This window comes from Diceros bicornis, chromosome 37 (assembly GCF_020826845.1).
Source record: "Diceros bicornis minor isolate mBicDic1 chromosome 37, mDicBic1.mat.cur, whole genome shotgun sequence".
Taxonomy (NCBI): Eukaryota; Metazoa; Chordata; class Mammalia; order Perissodactyla; family Rhinocerotidae; genus Diceros; species Diceros bicornis.
Window position 1 is genome coordinate 5,671,018 of NC_080776.1, and position 23,256 is coordinate 5,694,273.

Below are 23,256 nucleotides of genomic sequence, written 5' to 3' on the forward strand. Positions count from 1 at the left end.
CACTGAAGAATGATTATTTTGTAAGTTAAGAAGTATTCAGTTCTATTTAAAAAAAACAACAGCAACACAGCTATTCAAACGCTCATCTTCTTCTATTATAAAAGTCACAGCATATATGAAACACTATGTCATTCGCTACAGAAAGACCAGCATCTCTCCTGAAACCAGAAAAGGAAATTGTGATGCTATGAAAGCGTAATCAAAGCATTTTCTTAAATGTCACCAACACCAACATATGCTTCACAGAATCTGACCAGCACCTGTAAGGTCTGATTTAATATGATGGGGGCAGGAGAAAATAAAAACTTTTAAACTTAACTCCACTAGTAGAAAGCAGATTATCTTACAAAGAATAAGGTAAAATTATCCATAAATGGTTGTCAGAAAAATCATGACAGACAATCTCTTCTCTTTAAAGCACATTGAATCAAGAAAAATCTGTTCAAGTATTTAGAAGCTCGTTTTAGAAAGTATTACTATAAATCAGGCTTCTTATTGCCAGGGTACCATACACTATGTCCACGATTTGACAAGTTCTTCCTAATTACCCAACTAAATTACAGTAATTATATATTTTATAGTAAATGCAAGTAACAAGGTTCATTTGGAAGATAAATTGTGAACTACAGAGTTTTTTTTTTAAAAAATAGAGAAAACGGGAAAGATGTCCAACCACTCCACTTAATTCCTCATCTTCAACACTTGGCCATTTAACAGAACCATAAGATTTTGGAGCTGGACCTCAGGGATCACTTAATCTAATACCCTTATTTTATAATGAGATCCTTTTCCAGTTTCCTCATTATAAAGAGGATCAGTCATTATTTGTCCCCAACTATTAGCTTCCTCTAGCATTCACCTAGTTCACCTTATACCATTTTAGTTTTACAAGTACTTGCTACATAATAAACTAAGATAAAGGACTGCACAAAATACACTGAATAGTTAAACTATAAAGAAACAAAGGGAAATACCCCAAAAACCCTCAAATGCCTTTCAAGGCTAGTTTGTCTTGGGGGGCCTCAGGAGGAAAAGTTGATGACAGTGAAACTTAAATAAAAAAAGCTTTGCACCATGGAAATTACAGATCTGGATAGAAATTTATATTTCAATATGTTTATACTCTAGATTTATTATCATCTTCTATAAAAATAGCAAAGGAGGATGCTACCATTATAAAATGAATTGTTGAAACCAAAACCTAAGAATTTGTTTTAAAATAGTTTTAATTAAGTTTGGTCTCTGGGATATAAATTAGTCTTAGCACTGGCAATTTTTCTCCAACTCAATTCAACAAATACAATGAATGCCTATACTTCTAACAAAACCATTGTGCTAAATGATAAAACAATAAGCAAGAACTAACAATATGACTGCCCTGCATAACCCAGGTCCTCAATTTCCTCATCTATAGAATAGAGGGATTAAAGATGACTTTCCAGCTCCTCAAATTCTTATTATATGTTATCCAAACCGTGAAATTTCAATTCATCTTAAAATAACCAAAATGGTGAAGCCAGCACTGCTAAAGTATGGTAACTAACGTAATTATTACTCATCATAATAAGGAAAATGAACACAAAATGGCCTTTGGAAAATGAAGCACCATAATTCTCTCCCCAGACTCCACCTCTACTCTAGATGAGAAAGACAGCATTCCAAAAGGCCTCAGGTCCTACACAAACACTTGTTCTAAACTCAGTTTTCCTAAATATCTTTTTTAATGATGACATATTAAGGTATTTCATATTTCATGGTCCACAAAATATGAAAACCATACTGATGATTCAAACATCACTAACTACAGTAAAATTTCCTGAGCCGTCGTCTAATTCTTCTTTACACCCCATGGTACTCCACACCCCAGTATCCCATAATCGACTACAGTCAACCCATCAAAAGTTCCTCTGCTCCATCATTAAAAATGTCACATCATGGGGGCCGGCCTGGTGGCGTAGTGGTTAAGTTCCCGCGCTCCACTTGAGTGCCCCAGGGTTCACAGGTTCGAATCCCAGGTGCGGACTTAGGCACTGCTTATCAAGCCACGTGTGGCAGCATCCCATATACAAAATAGAGAAAGACTGGCACAGATGTTAGCTCAAGGCTAATCTTCCTCAGCAAAAAGAGGAAGCTTGGCCACAGATGTTAGCTCAGGGCCAATCTTCCTCACAAAAAAAAAAAAAAAAATGCCCCATCACGGGGCTGGCCCTGTGGCATAGTGGTTAAACTCCAGCATGCTCCACTTCAGCGGCCTGGGTTTGCGGGTTTGGATCCCGCGTGTGGACCTACACACTGCACATCAAGCCATGCTGTGGTGGCCACCCACATAAAAAATTGAGGAGGATTGGCACAGAGGTTAGCTCAGGGCTAGTCTTCCTTAACACCCCTCCCCCCAAAAAAAGAGCAAAATTGGCAACAGGTGTTAATTCAGAGTGAATCTTCCTCACTAAAAAAAAAAAAAGTCACATGATGACACATGGTTACAAGTCTTATCAGGGTGATCATTTTATAAGGTATAAATAAATGTGGAATCACTATGTTGTACCCCTGAAACTAACACAATATTGCATGGCAACTACACTTGAATTAAAAAAATGTCACATTACTTGTTATGGGTTAAATTGTGTCCCTCCCTAAATTCATATACTGAAGTCCTAACCCCCAGTACCTCATAATATGACCTTATTTGGAAATAGGGTCATTACAGATGCAATTAGTAAAGATGAGTAAGGTGGGACTCTAATACAATGTGAACGGTGTTCTCACAAAAAGTGGAAATTTGACACAAACATGCATACAGGGAGAACATGTGTGAACATGAAGACCACCATCTATAAGCCAAAGAGAGACGCGGGGAACACATCCTTCTCTCACAGACCTCCAAGTAACCAATCTTACCCACACTTCAATTTAGGACTTCCAGCCTCCAGAACTGTGAGACAATAAATTTCTGTTGCTTAAGCCACCCATCTGTGGTCCTTTGTTATGGCAGCCCTAACAAGCTAATATATTACTATACAGAAACTGAGGAAGAATCAAATCAGAACATCATGACAGCCACAAAGCAGCACCCCAAATTTCAATGCATGTTCCAACACTCCCAACAGACCACACATCTTTAAGAATCTGATGAAAGCCACTTTCACACAGACATGATCTCTTTCATATTGTACACTTAACTCTGGAGGCTTACTAATCCTCCCCTCCACCCCCACCCTACAATGCCCAAGACGCGTGGACTCCTGATTGAGAATTCCTGCTTTCATCAACGGCATCTGAGTGTGTGTTTGGGGAGAGGGGGAGAAGCCAGATCACACACCAATCTTTTTAACTAGAAAATAAACACTATCAGCACTGTCCTTGAGAAAGAAGGAAAAGAATATAGATGAACTAATAATAAAACTTTTCCTCATTGTACTCTTAAAGAGGTTTACAAGGGTACTTGTTAAAATATGTGTGTGTATAATTACATCGGAAAATAAGTAAAACTTTATCACTATAGCACATTTTCTCATAAAAGAATGGAGTCTAATACAATAATCAGATAACTAGATGAAGAAAACTTTTCATAGATGGACGATGATTGAAATTCTTCTTAAAAACAAGGACCTGGTCAATAAGACGCACAGTATTTGCCTTGTTTCTTTCTCTTGTCCCATCAACTCCACCTTTAGTAACTGACAATAATACATCATGTCAGAAACCTAAGATCAAAAGATTTAAAAACATAAATCCAACCATTCTATATGAGCATTACCAACCATTCATGGCATCCTGCCAGTCAAGGAAAGGTTCTTCTATAAACACAAGCTAAAATGACGTGATCTGGTCAAGAAAAAGGCAATTCTAATATGTAATTATGAAGATTCAAAACACCTTACTTTCTTTCCACAGCTAATTAATTCTCAGCAGAAAGCACAACGGGAAGATATATAGTTAATATACAGTCTAAGAACAATTTGAAAAACATTAACCCCCATTTAAATAGAAAAGAAAATGAATATTAGAATTTTGCTCTTTCAAAATGTGTTAATTAATTCAGTCTAGAAAAGTGATCCACGAAAGGTTGTACTCTATCTTGTAAAGTATATTTAAGTGAGTTTAAGGACAAAATCACTATTATTAAGGACAAAATCACTATTCCACATATGTTACACAGAAACTATCACAACTGTAAAAAGCAGACAGTGTAGGTGGGGAAAGTCTCTGGGCTGACAATCAGAAGAAATGGGCTCCATTTCTCCCGCCTCTGGTACTAACTACCTGTGTGACTTGAGGCAAGATCATTTAACCCCTCTGGACCCTGGTTCCTCATCTATAAAATAAGAGAGTCAGACTTAATTATCTCTAGGGTATCTGTCACTGCTCAAAATCATTCCAAATACTATAAATCTTAAAATCTGAAATATGTCATTCATATTTTACACACTTTCTGTGATCAATATGAATTCATCAGTTATTTAACAAGAGAGACTGATATTGCTCACCTGAAAGCTCGTGGTCGTGCAGCAAATTCCGAAGCTTACTACAGAGCTGGATCATGCTGTCCAATTGTCTATTTATCTTCACATCCTGTATCCAGGCCGGGGTATAACACACTGGACATCCAGTTCCAATGCAGTCACTCACACAGTTACTTAAAAAGGAGTAAAAATATACATATTTACCAACACACGCAGCAGAATCTGAATTCCAAAAAATAAATAGAGTTTGAACAGAGGTCAATGAAGAGTCTGTTCTAACAAACAATGGTCAATAATAAAGTATTTGTTAAAATAACGTTTCTGAAAGAGTATGATACACACACACAAAATCTAAATCTAAAATAGCTTATGTAATTTGCTATGAAGAAACTTAGCCAGACATTAGTCTACGTAATCTTTCCCTGCAAGTAAATCTATAGCTTCTGAAGGGTGAGAGTACAGAGGAAGATATAAACAAACACAGTACCTAATTTGTAGCAGCCATACAGCTCGACCTATCCCATCCTAGACCTTCACACTGTGCCTCAGGGAAACACTTAAAATTACTGCAGAGAGACTGGGAAAGTTTTTTGTTTTGTTTTTGGACAAGTGTCTAAAGGCCTTCAAATAGTTTTTGAGAAAAGATCTTTGATTCTTTCAGATGCTTTTATAACCTGTAGACTCAATTAAATTACCTCGGGTTATTTGTCCAGGAGTTACAGTCTCATAGTTAGAAGGGTTTTCCTAACTTTGGGGTTACAAGCCCTTTGCAAATGTGATGAAGATATACACAGGCTGTCGTAACAAAAGGGGTTCACAACCCCCCCAAATCCTATTTGTGAATTCTGAAATAAGAAACCTACAAACCCACCCCTTCTTCAGCCTCATGAGCTGGGCTCCAGCAGGACTGAGTAACGTGACCATCGTAGAAGCCACATCCCTCTCAAACACTACACTCCTTCCCACGTGACCCACTCATCTGTAGGCACGGAGGATTCTTACAATATGAGCTTCCTTCAGAAAATGCCTGTGGCATTTCTAATCTTTGTATCCTTAGATCCTGGCATAATTCTCGACACAAAGGAACTGAATAAAGGTTGTAAAATGAATCTGTTTACCACACTGGGGCTGAGAGAGACCTTCCAGATCACTGGGTTCAATAAACGTCAACTTTCTTCAGCAAAGGAATCTTTGAGTTTGCCTGCTCATAGTCAAGAATTTTTAACATGGAACCCCAACATATAAAATAGGTAAACTGATTCACCAGGGATTTAAATCATCAATTGTCATGCGACCACTTAATTATTTGAGGAACACTAGTGAAACAGAGTCAAGATCCCCTCATTGAGAACAACTACCTCATTTTCAGATGAAGAAAATGAGATCTAGTTAATTAGGATACCCAGCACCACACTAGTTCTCAGATCAGTCTATTTCATATATTCTATAATGCTTGTTTATAACTGTTCTCAAATGATTTTATATACATTAATCCAGAATTCTGGGGAAACATGTCATTTGTCAATAGATCCGCATAACTCAGTGAACCAATATTTTCCAAATGACCAATGCACAATGTCATAAAATCATGCCGGGTAAAAGATCCATTCACAGTACAGGATAAATAAACAGAATTTAATGGAACAGAGTACAAAAGGTTCATTGATACGGTTTTAGATTTCATACTTTAACAAATCTAAAGAAACTGGCACTTGACAAGTGGTGGTACAGTATCAAAGATGAATAGCCATAATTCTCTAAAAGCGCTATTAAAATATTCCTTTTGCAGGGCCGGCCCGGATCCCGGGTGCACACCGACGCACCGCTTGGCAAGCCACGCTATGGCGGCGTCCCATATAAAGTGGAGGAAGATGGGCACAGATGTTAGCCCAGGGCCAGTCTTCTTCAGCAAAAAGAGGAGGATTGGCAGATGTTAGCTCAGGGCCAGTCTTCCTCACAAAAAAAAAAAATTCCTTTTCCAAATATAGATATGTCTAAGACCAGATTTTCTTCACATACTTCGATCAAAACATCACAACATATTGAATACATAAGCAGATATGAGAATCTAGCTATCCTTAATTTAGCAAGTCTATAGAGAGATTTGTAAAACTGTAAAACAGTGCTACTTTTGTATTTTTTGTTTGGTTTGTAAAATATTTGTTTTTCCTAAAAGTATTATTTATGTTAGTATGTAAAGGGCCTATTATTGTTATTTTTAAATGAATTAGTATTTTTTAAATGTCTGTTTTATATGGTAAATACATACACACACACACACATACACACACACACACACAAGCTTTTTGGGGTCCTCAGTTTTTAAGAGTGTAAAGTTGTCTGAGACCAAAAAGTTTGTAGTTCCCCTGCCATATGTTTTAAATGACTTCTATCTTAGAGAGAGTACATGCACCACTTTTATCAGCGATTGGCATGAAAGTACCTGAAACCACCACCACACCGTAGGTGACATAAAGGTCTGTGCCCCTCCAACCTCCCTGCACTTCTATGCTTCAGTTAGATTGGGATATAGCAAAACCATTTTTTAAAACCGCCTGGTACTTACGGATTTCCTCCAAATCTGCCAAGAATACAAACAGCTGCCCTAACCTTTGGCATCATATAGTCAAAATGAACCGAAACTGCACTGGATCGATTTTCGTGTGTTCATGTCATACAGAGATGATCGTTTTCTCTTTTAAGACGTCCTCATGCCTTTCTTCATCTCTCTTTGGCCATTGTAAGTCACAGATCCCTCTATCCAATTAAAGGTATACATCGCACTCTCTCTCTCTCCCTCTCTCTCTCTCTCTCACACACACACACACACACACACACACACACACACTTTACATATACTTTCATGGAGTTTGTTAGGTCCAGCAGCTCTGTCACTGATCTATTACATACAGCAAGTGCATAAGCTGAAACAAAATAAATGTGCCTGCTACAGAGTGGGAACAGGGAGTGGGCATCATTTCACAATGGGATCATGGGAGGCCTTTTGGAGGAGGTGACGTGAGCTGAAATGTAACTGATGAAAAGTTAGTTTCAGAAAAACTTGGCAGAAGTACATTCCAGATGGAAGAAGTAGCAAGTACAAAGGTCCTGGGGCAGGAGTGAGTTTGATGTATGTAATGAACTAAAAGGAGAAGGTGGCTCGAATGGTGTGAACCAGAGGGAAGTGTGATCTGAGAGGCGGGCAAGAATTGGGGCCTGTACTATGTTAATTGTTTCGGGGCACCACAAATCACACCTGTATAAGACAGTGAACTTAATCAATAAACGTTGTGTGTGTTCTGATTGCTCCATCAACTGGTCATTCCCCCATCTCTCTCTCTCTCCTTGCGCCTCCCCATTCCCTGAGACACAACCATATTGAAATTAGGCCAACAACCCTACAACAGCCTCTCAGTGTTCAGGTGAAAGGAAGAGTCCCATGTCTCTCACTTAAAATTAAGAGCTAGAAATGATGAAGCTTAGTGAGGAAGGCATGTCGAAAGCCAAGATGGGCTGAAAGCTAGGCCTCTTGTGCCAAACAGTCAGCCAAGCTGTGACTGCAAAGGAAAAGTTCCTGAAGGAAATTAAAAGTGCTACTCCAGCGAGCACACGAATGATGATAAAGTGAAACAGGCTTATTGCTGATATGGGGAAAGTTGCAGTGGTCTGGACTGAAGAGCAAACCAGCCTCAACATTCCCTTAAGGCAAAGCCTAACCCAGAGCAAGGCCCTAACTCTCTTCAATTCTCTGAAGGCTGAGCGAGGTGAGGAAGCTGCAGAAGAAAAGTCTGAAACTAGCAGAAGTTGGTTCATGAGGTTTAAGGAAAGAAGCCTTCTCCACGACATAAGAGTGCAAGGGGAAGCAGCAAGTGCTGCTGCAGAAGCTGCAGCAAGACATCCAGGAGATCTAGCTGAGATCACTAATGATGGTGGCTACGCTAAACGACAGATGTGCAATGTAGACAAAACAGCCTTATGTTGAAAGAAGATGGCATTTAGGACTTTCATAACCAGAGAGGAGAAGTTAATGCCTGGCTGCAAAGCTGCAAAGGATGGGCTGACTCTCTTGTTAGGGCCTAATGCAGCTGATGACTTTAAGTTGAAGCCAACACTCGTTTACCATTCTCAAAGTCCTAGGGCCCTTAAGAATTAGGAACAACAAAGCCTGGATGACAGCACATCTGTGTACAACACGGTTTACTGAATATTTTATGTCCACTGTTGAGACCTACTGCTCAGAAAAAGATTCCTTTCAAAATATTACTGCTCATTGACAACGCACCTGATCACCCAAGAGCTCTGATGGAGATGTGCAATGAGATTGATGTTGTTTTAATACCTGCTAACAACATCCATTCTGTAGCCCATAGATCAAGGAGAATTTCGACTTTCAAGTCCTATTACTTAAGAAATACATTTTGTAAGGCTATAGCTGCCATAGATAGTGATTCCTCTGATGGATCTGAGCAAAGTAAATTAAAAACCTTCTGGGGCCGCCCCGTGGCTTAGCGGTTAAGTGCACGTGCTCCGCTGCTGGCGGCCCGGGTTCGGATCCCGAGCGCGCACCCACGCACCGCTTCTCCGGCCACGCTGAGGCCGCGTCCCACATACAGCAACTAGAAGGATGTGCAACTATGACATACAACTATCTACTAGGGCTTGGGGGAAAAAATAAATTAATTAAAAAAAAAAAAGTTCTAAGGCTGTTAAAAAAAAAAAAAACCTTCTGGAATGGATTCACTATTCTAGATGCCATTAAGAACATTCGTGATTCCTGGAAATAGGTCAAAATATAAACATTAACAGGAGTTTGGAAGAAGTTGACTCCAACCCTCATGGATGACTTTGAGGGGTTCAAGACTTTAGTGGAGGAAGTAACTGCAGATGTGGTGGAAACAGCAAGAGAACTAGAATTAGAAGCGGAGCCTGAAGATGTGACTGAATTGCTGCAATCTCACGATCAAACTTTAATGGATGAAGAGTTGCATCTTACGGATGAGCCAAGAAAGTGGTTTCCTGAGATGGAATCTACTCCTGGTGAAGACACTGTGAAGATTGTTGAAATGACAACAAAGGATTTAGAGTATGACATAAACTTAGTTGATAAGCAGTGGCAGAGTTTAAGAGGACTGACTCCAATTTTGAAAGAATTTCTACTGTGGGTAAAATCCTATCACACAGCATCGCATGCTGCAGAGAAATCGTTCAGGAAAGAAGAGTCAATTGATGCAGCAAACCTCATGGCTGTCTTATTTTAAGAAATTGCCACAGCCCCCCAGCCTTCAGCAACCACCTCCCTGATCAGTCAGCAGCCGTCCACATCGAGGCAAGACCCTCCACCAGCAAAAAAGATTACGACTCACTGAAGGCTCAGATGATAGGTAGCATTTTTTAGCAATAAAGTACTTTAATTAAGGTATGTACATTCTTTTTTTAGACATAATGCTATTGCACAGTTAACAGACTACAGTGCAATATAAACATAACTTTTATATGCACTGAGAAACCAAAAACTTCACGTGACTCGCTTTACTTCGATAATCGCTTTATCGTGGTGGTCTGGAACCGAACCCACAGTATCTCCAAGGTGTGCCTGTACGGGGTCTTGTGGACCTCAGTGCAGAGTGTGGACTTTATTCTGATGTAACAGGAAGCCAGTGAAGGATTTTCAGGAGGGTAATGATACCGATGTGATTTACATTCTTAAAAGAACACTGACGAGAATGTGAAAAAGGGGAGGGGACCAGGTATAACTAACTACAACAGTCTGAGGAGAGAGAATATGATGTTGGCCTGGACCAAAGTGTAAACAGCAGTTAAAACACAGAAAAATGGGGAAAATTCAAGATTCAGGGCACATTTTGAGGTGGAACCGACAGAACTTAATGACGTGAGATAAGAAAAACAGCAGTCAGGTATGCCTTGTGGTTTAGCCTTGAGCCCGCTGCAGTCGGTGGCACCATTTATTGCTATGAGGATGAGCAAGGCAGGCACAGGCTGAAGGGGAGGATGATCCACAGATCTGCTCTGAGCATATCAAGTCTCAGATGCCTTTTCATCACCCAAATGGAGATGGCAGGGGTACTATTTCCTACCCCATCTTCTGCTGGTATGCCCCCATACAACAGACTATATTTCTAGAAACAAAATTGGGGCCCCAAGCACAGCTGCCTCGCACACATCCCCAGCCCACTGAAGTCACACAGTGAATTATGTTCCTGTGTGCCTCAACTTCATACTGCAGCTTGCTCAGGCCAGACAGTCACAGTCGTAACTTGAAATAATTAAAAGACTGATTCAAAGGAGGCTATATTAACCTTGTCTCACAGACAATTAAACTAAGACATTCAGTCCTTTAATTGATTTCTCCTGAAGTAAGAAATAGGCTGAGATGAAAATCTAATATTCTAACCTGTAAGCCAGGGCTTTCATATTAGAACATGCAATAACTGTTATGGCTTGAATTGTGTCCCCTGAAAAGATGCTGAAGTCTTAACCCCCGGTACCTGTGAATGTGACCTTATTTGGAAATAGGGTCTCTGCAGATGATCAAATTAAGATAAGATCATCATGGTGAGTCCTGATCCAATATAAGTGGTATTCTTACAAAAAGAGGAAATTTGGACACAGAGACAAACATGCACACAAGGGAGAATGCCATGTGAACACGAAGGCTAAGACCCGAGTGATGTATCTACAAGCCAAGGAACACCAAAGATTGCCAGAAAGCTAAGATTCTCCACCAGAAGGTAGGAGAGATGCATTGAACGGATTCTTCCTCACAGCCCTCAGAGGCAACCAACCCTGCTGACACCCTGCTCGCGGACTTCCAGCCTCCAGAACTGTGAGATAATAAGTTTCTATCGCCCTAAGCCACCCAGTTTTTGGGACTTCGTTATTGCAGCCCTAGGAAACTAATACAATAACTATAAGAACTAGACTTTCATAATTTGGAAAGTCTACATTCAAAACTAAGTGGAAGAATAAAAAAGACATATTTGAATTATACAACATGTAGATATTAAATTTTTTCCCCCAAGCTTAGCAAAACTATTTACTAAGCTTTGTAACTTTGGACAAGTCATCCTCTTTGAGCTCCGATTTTCTTATTTGTCAATTAAGACAGCTACGAGGAGCAAACTGAGATAATGTACAGTAAGTTACTTTGTAGTTTATGAGAGTTACACAAACATAATGTAATATTATTACCAATATGATTACATGGCTGTGACCTAGTAAAAACATAGTCATACCATATATATATATAATTACTTACCTACAGAAGATGTGCTCACATCCTCCTAAACACACAGGCTCCCTCAGAATACTAGTGCTGTTTGAAGAAAAGAAAACAATCAAGATTTAGGTCGTTGTTAGATAAACATTTTATACCCAACATTTCATAAATCCAAGGCCTAACACTGCCATATTTCTCTCTTCCTCAAAGTAGAAATTAAGGATGTATTCATCCTAGTTAAATATTGTATCATCATACACCTGCTGAATTCAAATAGCAACTACCAAACTCAGTATAAATTGTAACACTTGTTATAATGTATATACTGGGAAGTCACAGAAAGCAGCAATTTTGTTCAAGCATCTCTAAACCTCTTACAGGCAAACCACCCACTGGCTGCTTGTTTCAACTACTAAGATACATCTTCACCTAATGATTCAAAGGGCAGACCATAAATCCCAAAACGAGACCCACAACTAGAATGACCATATAATGTATCATCCAAATAAGAACATTTCTGAGAGTGAAGGGAAGAGATAACTGGAGAAGATGCTGGGACAACAGGTGTAAACCAGGACGGCCCCAGGAAAGTCAGGACATCTGTCACCTGGACCATAAGAATTTATGGTTTCCCACAAGAAAACATTGGTTTCCGGCTATTGTTAAGTAGTCATCTATTTTTCATAGATGCCTTGTCAAAAATACAGTCATTCTTTCATCAAAATACCTGCTACATTTGATAATCCTAAAAAGGTAATGGTAAATGGTACTTACCCATAAACACATACCAAGTCATTATACTCAGAGGGTGTAACAGCAAGAGCACAGGAGAAGCAAAGCTTTTAAAGGATGAACATTTTTTTGTGCTTGGTTTATTACACTAACCCTAGGCCCTTTAGGTGTTTACACCATTATTATCCAATTACCTCTGTACACATACTACATATCAATAAAAACATTTTCCACATTTCTTGAAAGATCAAAAGTATCACACCGCACATTTTAATAGATATGAACATTAAAGTGAAATTGAGCTTTCAGAAAAAGTGCTGAAAACAGAGTATACACCCACAATGTTATTCTCAAGATACCGAAAATGGTGCTGACATTATAAAACCCATTACTTTTTAAAAACTCACAATATCTGATTTTTCTATCAGAACAGAGCGATAAAAAGATGACTTGTGATGTGCCAGCACCTTTTGTGTTTCTGGCAATTAAGATGATTTCTGTTACAGTGTTCATGCTGCTTCTACAATTTCAGTTAATTATTTGACCTACCAAACCTAATCTCTTCTCTCTCAATCAAGTGTGTTGAATTCTACTTCATTACAAGCTCTGTCTCTAAGATCTCAAAAGAGGTGTTATCTCACCTCCTCCTATCAAAATATCCTCCCTCTGTCTCTTTTATTCCATCACCCTGACCAAACCTCCACCTTCCGGTTGCTCTCCACCCTGAGAGAACTCCATTCGGTCCATCAACTTTTTGGATTCCCTATCCAGCGGAGGCCATAGAGTTAACTAGTTCAGGACCATCTTCACCACCATCCTACTTCCGCTGACCTCTTAGATATGCATGGATGCCAATCTATAATGCTGGATAAGCCCCAGAGTCCACCCCTTCTTTGTCTGCTCTCAGGCTATGAATAACCATTATAAAAAGACAGAAAGGTAAACAAACATGTGTCTAAACATTTATTTGGTAGCTTCTCACCTTTGTACCTCCACCAAAGTGATGTATTAGATGTTCTATGAGGAAACAAACAAATGAATAGATGCTTACTCAAAACAATCTCTAAGCTCCTAAGTCCCATTAACCTTACTGCAGCCAATGGTGTGAGCTTTTCACCATCTTGACTCATTCCTACCTCTTCACCCATAATCTACCCTCTCTCCAGGTTTAGAGGAAAAGACCTCCTTCAGTCATTCTTTCTTCTGAAGATGTGCTGCTTTGTTTGTCCCTAGATCTCACATCTTCTGTCTCCTAACGTAGTCTAGTCTCATCATTATGGTCACCTTTCTTCTTCCATCTGCACCTAAAAATGCACAGATAATCTCTCCTTCGACCTATGAAAACACTTTCCTAGACCATGCCTCCCTCTCTACCTTCTGCCCCAGCTCTTCCCCTTCTTGCAGATACATATAAGTTCTGAAATAAGTGCTCGACACCAGCTAAATCCATCTCCTCACCTGCGAGCCTTAACTCCCACCACTCTGCTGAGACTGCTCTCCAAAGCATTTTTGGTCCTCATTCTCCTGACGTCTCTGTGAAATAACACTGACCTCACGTTCTCTCCTGAAACTTTTCCTTCCACTGAGTTTTAACTTTCTTATGGCATATTTATCTCCTTATTTCAGCCTTTCCTTAGCTGCTTCTTTTCCTGTCTCTCAATATAGGCCTACTCCCAGGATACAGTCCACAGCTTTCTGCTTTCTCTGGCAATACTTGACTCAATGCCTTAATTCTCCTGTTTCCAAACTTAAATTTCCTTCCGAAGATGACTCTGAACCCTTTATCTTCAGTCTGTACCCTTCACCTTAGCAATAAGGTAGTATAGTGTAACTGGCAATGAATCTAATATCTATGAATAACTGATCACTTGCACTAATTATTCTAATTAGTGAGTTAGAATGTATTTTTCGTTGATGTTAATAGATGAAGAAAGACATCAGAAGAGTGAATGAAAAGCATGTGCAGTGTGTGTAGTGGGGGAAGGAGGAGAGAGGAGTCTTATAGCTGAAGCTGGGAGAGGGTAGCGCCAAATTCAAAAGAATTTTATTGGGAGCACTCAAAGGGTAGATACACCACACAGACGGTGGCACTGATCTGTGTTAAAGCCAGACTTTCTGACAATGTCGAGAGCGTAGCTGAGAAGACATACTGGAATAAAAGATTTTTTATTACAACCAGGCAATATCTACCAAAATTGTAAATGCACTCAACTTTAACTCAACTATTCCACTGCCAGGAATTTCTCCTTGAGATACACTCGAGATACTTGCAAAACTGAAACTTCAAAACCACAAAAATATGTAGACAAGATACCAAAAGCTTCCAAAGATTAAGAAATAATAAAATTAAAATTTCATATATTTATTTATTTTAAAGGAATCAGAATAGCATAAGACATCTCAAGGGTAACAAAGGATGCTAGGCCTTCAAAATAATGATTGAAAATTATTTTGTACTTCCAATTCTGTATCCAGTCATCTTCCATGGTAGAAAGTTAATAGATAATAAGTAATAAAAAAACTCATCTTTCAGAGTAGGAAGTTAGAAAGTTAATAATGTCTAAATGAAAAAAATCAAGAAATCGCAATAAAAACATATTATTTGGAAATGTAGAAGTAAAAACTTGAAGAAATAAAAAAGATGAAATAGGCTGTGTCTGGAGTATAGAACTCAAGGGTGAGAAAGGATGAGGCAAAAGAATGTCTTCATGACAGTTTTGTCCTATTGACTTTGCCAACTATGTTCATGTGTAATTTTAATAAAAAATTTTAAAAATGTAAAAGCACATGTACAAGGATATTCACTCCAGCACTGCTTATTACGGCAAAAGATTGGAAACAATCTGAACTTTTACCAACAAGGAAACGGTTAAATAAATCACGATACATCTACCTGATGTATGGTATCTTCTTATCTGAGGTATATCATGCTTATAGAGAGAAACTCTCAAAGGATACACAAGAAAACAGTGGGTGCGTGAAGAAGACGATTCAGACTTACTTATTTAACAAATATTTAATGACCATATACGGTGTTTTAGTTCTTTCACATATGCATATATTACTTCCAATTTTAAAAAACTTAATATTAATATCGATTAATTAACCATTAATATTAATTGATATTAATATTTTAAAATTTAATATTAAAAGGTACCACAATCTGGTAACTCCCAAGCCAGGCAACCTTTTCTCTCACGACTCAACAAAAACTACGTGCACGGGGCCAGCCTGGTGCCGCAGCAGTTAAGTGCACGCGCTCCGTTTCAGAGGCCCAGGCTTCGCAGGTTAGGATCCTGGGCGCACACCAACACACCGCTTGTCAAGCCATGCTGTGGCGGCATCCCATATAAAGTAGAGGAAGATGGGCACGGATGTTAGCCCAGAGCCTATCTTCCTCCGCAAAAAGAGGAGAATTGACATCAGATGTTAGCTCAGGGCTGATCTTCCTCACAAAAAAAAAAAACTACGAAACTACGTGTGCTTACCAGGCCTGTCTGTCACATTTCTCAAATACCCCAGGTCTAATTCCAAGCCCACGACTGCTCAGACTGTTCTTCCCGGCCTAGGAAACACTTTCTCCTCCCCAAAAACTATTCAAGCCCAACACATGATCCAAATACTGTACAAGATGGTATAACAAAAAATGATACTAAATAAAAAAGCACAAGAATTCTTGGATTTTAGTTTCCATGCCATCACTTATGCAAAATCTGCACTCCGCCCCAGACATGTAGAGAACACAAAGTTACTGTGTTACACTCTTTCCTAAGGGGCTTACAGTATCGCCAGGTAGTTTTATAAACCAAGTTAACATACGACTTAGGAGAGGTACAAAATGCTCTCAAGTTCCAGAGAGATGGTATCTAGTTGGGGGCTCTGGAAATCAATGTTGAAAACTAAATATTTTATATTTTATCTGCTTGATTCCTTATTTTTTTTATTTTTTTGTCTCAAAATAGATTGAAGCCCTACAGACAAGAGATTCTGACTTTCATTTCTGAGCTCCCCAACCTTGAAAATCCAGCTACTCTTCTTTTTCCCATCTGCAGTCATATTTCTGTTACTGTACATGCAGCTGATTTGGAAAGATCAGTGCAGTCAGAGGATTATAACTTAGGGAAGAACTAAGTAGTGAGAACAAACAATTTTTTTTAAAAGAAGGTCCTATTCAAATAAAACTTTCTTTGCAAAGAAAAAAAGGAAAGCAAATTCAGTTGGGATTACAATACTGAGGCAGACCTGTTTCTTAACTGAATGGCTCCCTAAGCTTCCATGAGATATCAACTGCTGTTTAATACTAGGCAAGATAGCTACCACGGTGCTCTTATATTTGAGAAAATCCCCAAGGTATTTTTAAGTGTGGAGCAACATATTTAACACCAAAATGCACAGGCTCTCCAAGCCAATTAAACAATTTCTTGCATTTATCTTTAGGAGAATAAACAAAATTGTTAACAAGTAAGGGATATGGATAATGACATGGAAGTGTCTTATTTTGTACACTTATTTTATAGACCAGATTCAAGTAAATCACATGGGAAACAGAAGAAACCATGTCTAATTATTTAGTGTCAATAAATATTGAATAAATCAATGAGTCAAATATCCCAAAAGTCAAATGGGCAATAGAATTCTATTAATATCTAATTATTAATGACTAATTACAATAGAATCTACTACACGAGACAGATAAGCCACAGCAGCTATCATGTATACCCAAATCAAATAGTTCTGGTTATTGTGTCTTCTATTCCCAATAACTTCAATACCATCCCCTATGCTACAGGGGACAGTATTCAAAGGTGCTCAAAGTGTCTGGCAAGTCTCTCTGAGAGTCAAAAGCCCTAGATAACACCAGCTGTGTGTAGGCCTGTAATGGGACTGTGCATGTCATGGCTCAAGCCCTAAATCCCAGAGAGAAAGACCTGTACCTTCTACATCTGCCCTGAGACTTGACCACTGTTTACTCTGGGTAATTAACCCCAGGAACCCATGGAGGATTCTTGGTGATTTCAGTGAATTAACCAGGTCCTTCTGGTATGTCCACTTGCAAAGGACCCTTAAATGTGAGATCCTAATTTAACCTAAATTCTTTGATGTGTTAATTTAACAAACACTAAGAAACCATGTGTCCAGCACTGTGGCTACAACTGTGAAACTGTCTTTATGAAACATATGGTATAACTGAAAGAGACAGACATCAGTCAAAGAATCAAAATACCACACAAGTAAATAAATCCCACCATTTGGAGGGATATATGATACATGCTGAACACCAACGATTTGTGCCCTTTTCTGTATGTATGTTGCTGTCAGTGCCCTCAAGTGGATTCGGACTCCTAGTGACCCTGTGGACAGCAGAGCAGAACCCTGCCCAGTCTCTGCGCCGTCCTCTCACCTTCTGGCGCTATATCAGACAATGCTCTGCTGCTATTCACAGGGTTTTCATGGCCAATTTTTTTGGAAGTGGGTGCCAGGTCCTTCTTCCTAGTCTGTCTTAAGTCGGGAAGCTCCGCTGAAACCTGTCCACAATGGGTGACGCTGCTGGTGTTTGAAATCCCGGTGGCATAGCTTTCAGTGTCATAGCAACACGCAGCCACCACAGTATGACAACTGACAGAGGGGTGGTGGGTCCCTGACTGGAAACAAACCCAGGGCGGGGCAGTGAGAGCAGTGACTCTTAACCACTAGACCACCAGGGCTGGCATATACATGTTAAACTTTAATCAAAAGTTTTAAACAACATTTTGCATCCAATGGATTAATAATTATGGAATCTGAGAACTAAAGGGAGCCTTAAAAATCAATCACTCCATTTCCTTCATTTTATAGATGAGGAAATTGAAGTCTCAGGAAATTTACACGAATTGCTCTCCTTAGGAAGCAACTATATGAACCAATTGAAAGGTCCGTTGTTAGGCTACTAATCACTATGATTTGACCCTGTCTTAACTCCCTGCCCACCTGACCCGCTCCCCTTTTATTATGCAATACTTTTTAGCATATTGTTTTTTTTTTCTTTTTTTTTTTTGTGAGGAAGATCAGCCCTGAGCTAACATTCATGCTAATCCTCCTCTTTTTGCTGAGGAAGACCGGCTCTGAGCTAACATCTATTGCCAATCCTCCTCCTTGTTTTTTCCCCAGAGCCCCAGCAGATAGTTGTATGTCATAGCTGCACATCCTTCTAGTTGCTGTATGTGGGACGCGGCCTCCGCATGGCTGGAGAAGCGGTGCGTCAGTGCGCACCCAGGATCCGAACCTGGGCCGCCAGTAGCGGAGCACGCGCACTTAACGGCTAAACCACGGGGCCGGCCCTACTTTTTAGCATATTGTTATTTGTTAATAATCCCTCACCTGGCTCCATCTATAAAAATCTATCCAAGGCCCAATTCAAAAGCCCACGAAGCTTTCCTCCACTGGCTCCACCCAAGTACCCTCCTCTGCAGCCCCTTGGCCTTCACGATAATTTACCCTGAACCGTGTGTACATTTCATCCCTTATAATTAAGCGTAGGCTGCTTAAGAGTGGAAAATGTCTCACCATCTCACGATTAACAAAGTGCCTCAGTGATGGCTTGTTGTCCTAATGAATAACCAGCACCAGAGCAAACCGAAGAGAGTAATCAACCCATTTACGGATCACTGGCCTAGACGAATGCCTCGGAACACTGGAAACTCCTGAGGGCAAAAGCTGAACGCTGGCTGGGGTCAGGAAATCTATCCTTTATTTTACAAACATTCCTATAGCACTTAGAATATAACAGGCACTATTCTACGTACCTTATAAATATTAACTCATTTAATTCCCCTAACAACTTTATATGGTAGAAGCTACTACTAACTCATTTTGCAGATGAAGAAAACGAAACATACAAAGATGAGATAATTTGCCCAAAATCAGAGTCAGGATTTGAAGTCAGGGTCCAAAATCTATGCTCTTAACCACGAAGCTATGCTGCCTCCAAACAGAAGAGAAAATATTAACCCTGATGGCCTTTTAAATGGCAAGAGAAAGTTCAGAAAAATAAAATCACCTATCCTAAAAATCACAAGATTACTTTTTGACTTCTTACTAAAAGTTGATTTAAAAGGTGCCAGAACTCCAAGTTACAACTGTCATAGATGCCAACCCTCCCTCCCAAAAAATATGCGAAGACGTACCTAATTATTGTAACTCACAACATAGTGTCATATGACAGCTGGGCTTTTACCTACAGCTCCTATTATCACTCCCGGCTTCCTTTAGGAACACATTATTACTATGCTTTCTGCCGGTCTCTCAAACAATACCGTCTTCCTGTCTCCTTTTTCCAAATCTTTAAATAGCTTCTCTCCGGTTGTGAGGCTGGGACCTAAACACAAATGTCACACGCGGCCTCTTGAACAATTTCATCACCTTCACCTTGGAGCTAGACTTACGTTAAAGGTCAAGAAAGGATGCCCTGTAACGTCTCCAATCACCCTCACCCGCAAGCAATGCTTGCTGTGAAACAGACCCAGTGTGCCACACAAGACAGGTGACAGCTGCTAGCTGAACGTGAGGGTAATCGGGGCAATCACTGGCCCCCTGGGTAGAACTCTGAAACTCTGTAAAAGGACATACTGACAATTTCAAAGAATATGACACTGCTTTGAACAGTGGGTAGCAAAAGCAAGAAGCAGACCACCCTGAGTTGCTCCTTTCAAGCAATGATGTCAGGCAGCTAAGGTAAAGGCAGAGGTGGAAAGAATGTTGTTTTTTCCCCATGGGTAAGGAGCAATGGCCATGCTCTACTCACTACAGACAGTGCCAAATGTGCAGAGAGACACGAAGAGGAACACAAAATCATTTCTAAATATTATACCCCATGTGATAGAAGATTATACACTGAAAAGAATTTTTAAACTTAAGACATTTTACCTGTTAAAATGAAATTTGGCAAACTACTGCCTATGTGCCAAATCAAGCCAGCGGCCTGCTTCTGCACAGCCCTGAGCTAAGAACGGCTTTTCACATTTTTAAGGTTGTAAAAAACAAAAATAATGAGAAGAGAGACTGTTCGTGGTCAGCAAAGCCTAAAATATTTACTATATTACCCTTTACAGAAAGTTTGCAGAGCCCTATGTTAAAATATGCATTCAACAAAACAGTGGAGATTTAGTTCATCCAGCACCGGTTCAAATATTTTTCTTAAAAAAAAAAAATCACTGGAATTCAATACCTTCCTCCAGGCAACTGGATGAGTTATATTAAAAGTTTGGACCTAGTTACTGATGTTGACTTTCAGTCCTTTGGCTCTTATTATCTGATCACTTCCATCAGAAACTGAAAAAATATTTGGGAGGGGATAAAACATGAACCTGGCTTTATTAGATTTCAGTCCAACCTATAAATTGTTCATACAGATCACCTGTTTTTGTCCCCCCCAAACCATTCAGCAAACAGATGATGCTTTTTTAAATTTTTATAAGACATCTATTATTTATCACTTATTCTAAAACAACCACCATACTCAACACTTTATATGTATAATTTCATTTAATTTCTTCCCTCCCACAGAATGTTAGCTTCCTTAGGATTGGGGTTGTCTGCTTTGTTCACTAATCAATACCCAATGCCTAGAACACGTGTGGCACTTTGTAGGTGCTCAGTAATTTCTGGTTATTATTAACGAATCCTCACAGGAGGATGAGCTCAGCACTACCATCACTCAGGTGGGGAAACTGAGGCACAGCGAGGTTTAATGACTTGGGCCACTTGATAGTGTCAAAGCTGGAAGCTGAACTCAGGCAGTCTGACCCTACAGCCTAAGTGAAGCGCCATGCTGCTGCCCTAGTGCCTTCCATACAGAAATGTCCCATCTGAACGTCTAACTTTTGCTGAACTGACTATTAAGGTGGGAGTACAATCGCTTCTATTATAGCAACTAACAGAGCCCGTTTCAAATTCCTTATTCTCAAAGGGATGACCCACGTGCCATGGGAAAGCACACACAAATCAGAATATCTTCATGAACTCATTCTAGCAAAAGTGCCACTTTTCTAAGTAGTGAGATGATGTTCTTTTGTCACAGGTTTTAAGCTTTTTGGAAAACAAAGTATAAGTGCAAAACTCTGTGACAGTTAAGTCCTTTTCATTTTTAAAGAAAAAGTTGTCATGTCACTTACACTTTATGTACAACTAAGTTCTGCAAGTTTAAAATCAGATGGGGGAAAAAAAAAATCAAAAGAAAGTCCAAAAAAGAAATAGCGGCGAGACAGCGACAAACAGAAAGAAAACCTGCCAGAGTGATACTGATCCAGAAACAGGGATCTGTGCACACAGCAGGTGCTGAATAAAAGCTTTTGTTAGAAATGAAAAATGAGACAAGCCCTTCTTGGGTTTTATAAACCTTCCTGGTTTCTGTACTAGGAAGAGCTACAGGAAAAAGAGAAGCCAAGGAGTACCAGTCATGAAAATGATGTCTTCAGACGTAAGGAAAATTCTGAACCGAGAGGACTCCTATGGTGTATAACAGCATGAAGGAAAACAAGAAGGAAAAAAATGATAATAAACAGCATCTCTAAGAGCTGGGACCCCAGGCCATTCCAGTCTTTTAACCAAAACAAGGAAATGAGAAACTGAACGAGAAATAGAATGGCAGTGTCCATCACACTGCCATCTCTTGAATCTGCCCCCAACAGGCGTCCCCAAAGCTCTCCCCTCTCCCCAAAAAAAAAGCTACTACGGGGAAAAGTCAAAGCGGCCGGCTCAGCCAAGAGTGACAGCTGCTTCCAACTTTGCAGGCCTCTTCAAAGACAGCAGTCCTTGGCGCGAGGTTCTGGAATTAGCTTCATCACAAGGACCCGGGAGCCAGTAAAAAGTGCAGACGCCTTAGCCCCACCCCAGCCGTGCAGATTCAAAGCGGAGGCGGGCCCAGAGGTGGACATTTTTAACCGCACCCCCCGACGATGCCCAGGCCCGCTCAGGTTCGAGAACGACCATCTTGGATGGGTTTGGGGCAGCAAAAGGCTAGAGGGCGCCCCGGAAGGATGTGAAGGGGGCCGGGAGGGGATAACTGACCCCGGATCCCCGGGCAGGGGGGCGGATCGTCCTAACTGGGCTCGCCGGCCCGACTGCGGGCGGGCGCGGGAGGAGGACAGCGGGGGTTTGGACAGATGCCCGCCCCGAGAGCCGGCGCCCCCGCCCCTCGAGGGTCGCTCCTTACCAGCGCGAGCAGCGCAGCAGCTTCTCCAGCCGGGCGAGCGCGGCGCGGCTGTGGGCCCAGGCCCCGGGCCCCGCCGGCTCCGCGGCGGGCGCGGCACGCAGCTCGTTCCCCGAGCGGACCCTCGGCTGCCGGTTGCCCGGCATCGCCTCGCCGCCGCGGGAAAGGCTCCCGGGAGGGCGGCAGGCAGGGCGGACTCCGGCAACGACCGGCCCGGCCCAGCAGTTCCCGCGTCTGGGCCCGCGGGCGCCTGGGGGCGGGGCAAGTGGGCGGGGCGCGCGCGAGTGGGCGGGGCACGGCCGCAGAAGCGCGCCTGGTCCTGGCGCGCGGGACCGGGAGGGGCGGGGCCGCGATGGCACTCCTGAGGGCCTGTGGGCGGGGCCTGTGGGCGGGGCGGGGCCAAGGTGGCACGCGTGATGGGCTGTGGGCGGGGCTAGGGGCCGCGGTAGCGCGCCCAATGTTGGCGGGAAAGGGGGCGGGTCCGGGGGACGCCCCCTTCCTCCTGGCGGGAAGCCCTGTGGGGCCGCTGGGAAGGATAAATGCAAGAAAAATAAAACAAGTCCTTGCTTTCCCGGTGCAAAAATTCTAGGGGCCCTCAGCTGACTTTAAACGATGGAAAATCACAAACCCAGAAGCTT

At 41.0% G+C, this 23,256-nt stretch overlaps 1 protein-coding gene across 2 annotated transcripts in view; it reads right to left on the reverse strand.

Annotated features, from left to right (window-relative positions):
* BARD1 (BRCA1 associated RING domain 1) overlaps window positions 1–22,817 on the reverse strand; it is an 82,147-nt gene extending 59,330 nt beyond the window's left edge. The window contains exons 1-3 of one of the 2 annotated variants that reach the window (XM_058532949.1): window positions 22,622–22,817; window positions 11,740–11,796; window positions 4,488–4,636 (exon numbers count right to left, since the gene is read on the reverse strand). In XM_058532949.1, coding sequence (XP_058388932.1) covers window positions 4,488–4,636; window positions 11,740–11,796; window positions 22,622–22,764 — 349 coding nt within the window. In that variant the 5' untranslated portion in view covers window positions 22,765–22,817. Of the gene's footprint in view, window positions 1–4,487; window positions 4,637–11,739; window positions 11,797–16,446; window positions 16,506–22,621 lie in introns of those variants that run through there. The other variant, XM_058532950.1, reaches the window with a different exon arrangement.
* Between the last annotated feature and the right edge of the window lie 439 nt (window positions 22,818–23,256).